Below are 3,114 nucleotides of genomic sequence, written 5' to 3'. Positions count from 1 at the left end.
CCAGGCAACGTACCCACAATTGTACAACCAAGGATCCTGAACTTCGACAATGCAGGATCCTCAGGAAATCAACAGGGGAACACAACTCTTGCTACTGCTGCATCACCCTGGGGGACAACTATGAACAATCGATCATTTATGATCAATGATCTCGATGAGCCTTTCAATACTCCTAGAAACCTTGATTCTAGTAACTCCTTAAATAACAATACTATCAATACTAACTCCATGAATATTGATGCAGGAATAAGTCCAAACATGGCTAGGGAACTTCAGCAGCTGAGACAGATGATCTCAAGCGTACTCGAGGTAGTTCAACCCATACCAGAAGCATCTCCAACAAGTCGAGGATCTCGATATTTTCTCCTGCGATAGCCGATACCGAAGTTCCTAAGCGCTTCCAGACAACTAACATGAAGCTTTACGATGGAACTACGGATCCTGAAGAACACATAGCACAATACCGAGAAAGGATGGAGATCATTCCAATCCCATTGCACTTGAAGGAGGCTTGCCTATGCATAGGCTTTGGTTCAACCCTCACGAGATCAGCTCTTAAATGGATGATAAATGTTCCTCCCTATTCTATTACTTCATTTGCACATTTATTCAATATTTTCAGTAACCAGGTTTCTTGTAGAAGAACCTTCGAGAAGATCAATAGTGATCTCTATCAGGTGGTTCAGGATCCTGAGGAACGACTTTGGGATTTTGTTAACAGGTTTGGCAGGGAAGCTCTGAGCATCCCCAACATTGACATGGAGACCGTTGTGGAGGCCTTCAAGATGGGTCTAAGGAAGGATTCACCCTTTTATGAAGATCTCGTGATGACTCCATGCAAGAAATTAGACGAAGTTAGGTGCCGAGAATTGAGGTTCATAAGGCTTGAAGAGGATAAAGAAGTCTAGAAGAGGAGCAACCCTTCAAGTCAATACGAGAATCCCAAAGGGAATGTCGAATCCTCGACTCCAGATCATCACACAGGGTTAATGCCTTCGAAGATGAAAGAGAAGATAAGGAGCCTCCTAAGATCACTGATTATTGTTTTTCTGTGGATGTTTCAAGTTTAATCCATGCTATGCAGGATCTCGGAGAGAAAGAAAGGTGGCCAAAGAAGGATAACGAGTCCACCAGTTGGAAACACAAGTCCAAATAGTGTGCTTACCATGAAGATTTCTGTCACATGAAGGAGGATTGCATAGCCTTACGAAAAGAGATCAGGTACCTCCTTAGCAAAGGGCATCATAAAGAGATCCTCGGAAGAAAGAAAGAAAAGTCCAAGGAGAACAACAAGGATGGTCACAAGATCCCGGAGAAACCAGGATCTCCACCCCCAAAGACCAAGATAATTAACGTTATCTCAGGAGGATCTAACATTTGTGGTACTTCTTATTCTCAGGCTAAAAGACACGCCAAGGTCACTAAAACAGAAAAGGAGGATAGACAATAGAAGAATACCTAGGTTAGCAATGAAAAGGAAATCACGTTTGACGACACGGACAGGTCAGAGATCCATGATCCTCACCATGACGGACTCGTGATAACACTGTACATTGCCAACCACTTCGCCAAAAGGATCCTTGTTGACGGAGGATACTTAATCAACATCATACTCTTCGACGCACTGAAGAGGATGAAACTCTATGCAAAGAGGGGGTAAACTCTATGCAAAATTTCTATGTTATTGAAACCTTATCTTCTTATAATGTGATATTAGGTAGACCGTGGATCCACGAGATGAAAGTGGTTCCATCAACATATCATCAGCGTGTAAAGATGCCTACTCCATGGGGAATAGTGAAGATCTTAGGAGATTAACAAGAGTCAAAGGAATGTTATAAAACCTCTATGAAGCCTATAACGAAACCCCAACAAGCATAGCAATTAGGCAGGGTGAACCACATGTTCTTGAAACGAAGGAGAAAACATGAAGGAAGTGCCCCTGAGCAGTGAGGATCCTGAAGCCAAAGTCCTCGTAGGATCCTCAATACCCGAACAAATTGAGCAAGACCTGTTAAACTTCCTTCGAACCAGAAGCAAGACGTTCGCATGGAAACATGAAGATATGACAGGTATAGACAAGAGTATTATCACTCACAAACTTAATATTGCTCCTTTTTTCAGATCGATACACAAAATAGGAGGAATTTTGCACCCGAAAGGAATCAGATCATCAAAGAAGAAGTGGAAAAGCTCCCCAAGATAGGGATGATAAAGGAAGTGAAGTTCCTGAGATGGCTATCTAATGTAGTTGTCGTACAGAGGAAGAACGACAAGTGGTGAGTATGTGTAGACTACACGGATCTTAACAAGGCTTGTCCTAAGGATCATTTTCCTCTACCACACATTGACTCCATGATAGATGCAACGGATGGCCACAAACTCTTAACCTTCATGGATGCTTCAGCAGGATTCCAACAAATCCAGATGGAACCATCAAATCAAGAATATACAGTCTTTATAACACCAACAGGGTATATATTGTTACACTGTAATGCCTTTTGGTCTGAAAAATGCAGGTGCAACATATCAAAGACTGGTGAACCGGATGTTTAAAGACAAGCTGGGGACACCATGGAGGTCTACATTGATGACATGGTGGTGAAGTCCATGAATGCTGAAGATCATCTCAGGGATCTCAAAGAAACCTTCGACATTCTAGACGAATACAACAAGAAGTTGAATCCGTCTAAGTGCCACTTTGGGATGATGTCGGGCAAGTTCATTGGGTATATGGTAACCAAGAGAGGAATAGAAGCAAGCCCGGAGCAGATCAAAGCAATCGTTGAGCTGAAATCTCCATCTTCAACAAAATACATCCAAAGGCTAACCGAAAGAGTAGCAACACTCAACAGGTTCATTCCAAGATCCTCATAAATGTGTAAGCCCGTCTATGATATCTTGAAGAAGAACAAGAAGTTTGAATGGACTGAAGAACATGAAGAAGCTTTTCAGGAACTCAAAAGATACTTAAGTTTCGCGTCACTGCTGGTGAAGCCTATAGATGGAGAACCACTTCTCCTCTACCTCTTGGTATCCTCAAGTGCAGTAAGAGCTGTCCTAGCCAAGGATCTTAACGGAGACCAACATCCTATCTACTGTGTAAGTAAAAGT

General features: G+C 42.4%; 1 protein-coding gene across 1 annotated transcript; it reads left to right on the top strand.

Moving 5' to 3' along the window:
• The first annotated feature begins 413 nt into the window (after window positions 1–413).
• Window positions 414–2,556, top strand: LOC145122401 (uncharacterized). Its single transcript, XM_079058006.1, has 3 exons — window positions 414–854; window positions 2,125–2,279; window positions 2,520–2,556. The coding sequence occupies exons 1-3, from the start codon at window positions 414–416 to the stop codon at window positions 2,554–2,556; spliced, it is 633 nt and encodes a 210-aa protein (XP_078914132.1).
• The last annotated feature ends 558 nt before the right edge of the window (window positions 2,557–3,114 follow it).

This window comes from Lactuca virosa, chromosome 6 (genome assembly GCF_052849685.1).
Source record: "Lactuca virosa cultivar CGN04683 chromosome 6, Lactuca_virosa_CGN04683_v6, whole genome shotgun sequence".
Lineage (NCBI taxonomy): Eukaryota > Viridiplantae > Streptophyta > Magnoliopsida > Asterales > Asteraceae > Lactuca > Lactuca virosa.
Note: the sequence above shows the minus strand (reverse complement) of the source record. Positions and strands in the feature narration are given on the sequence as shown.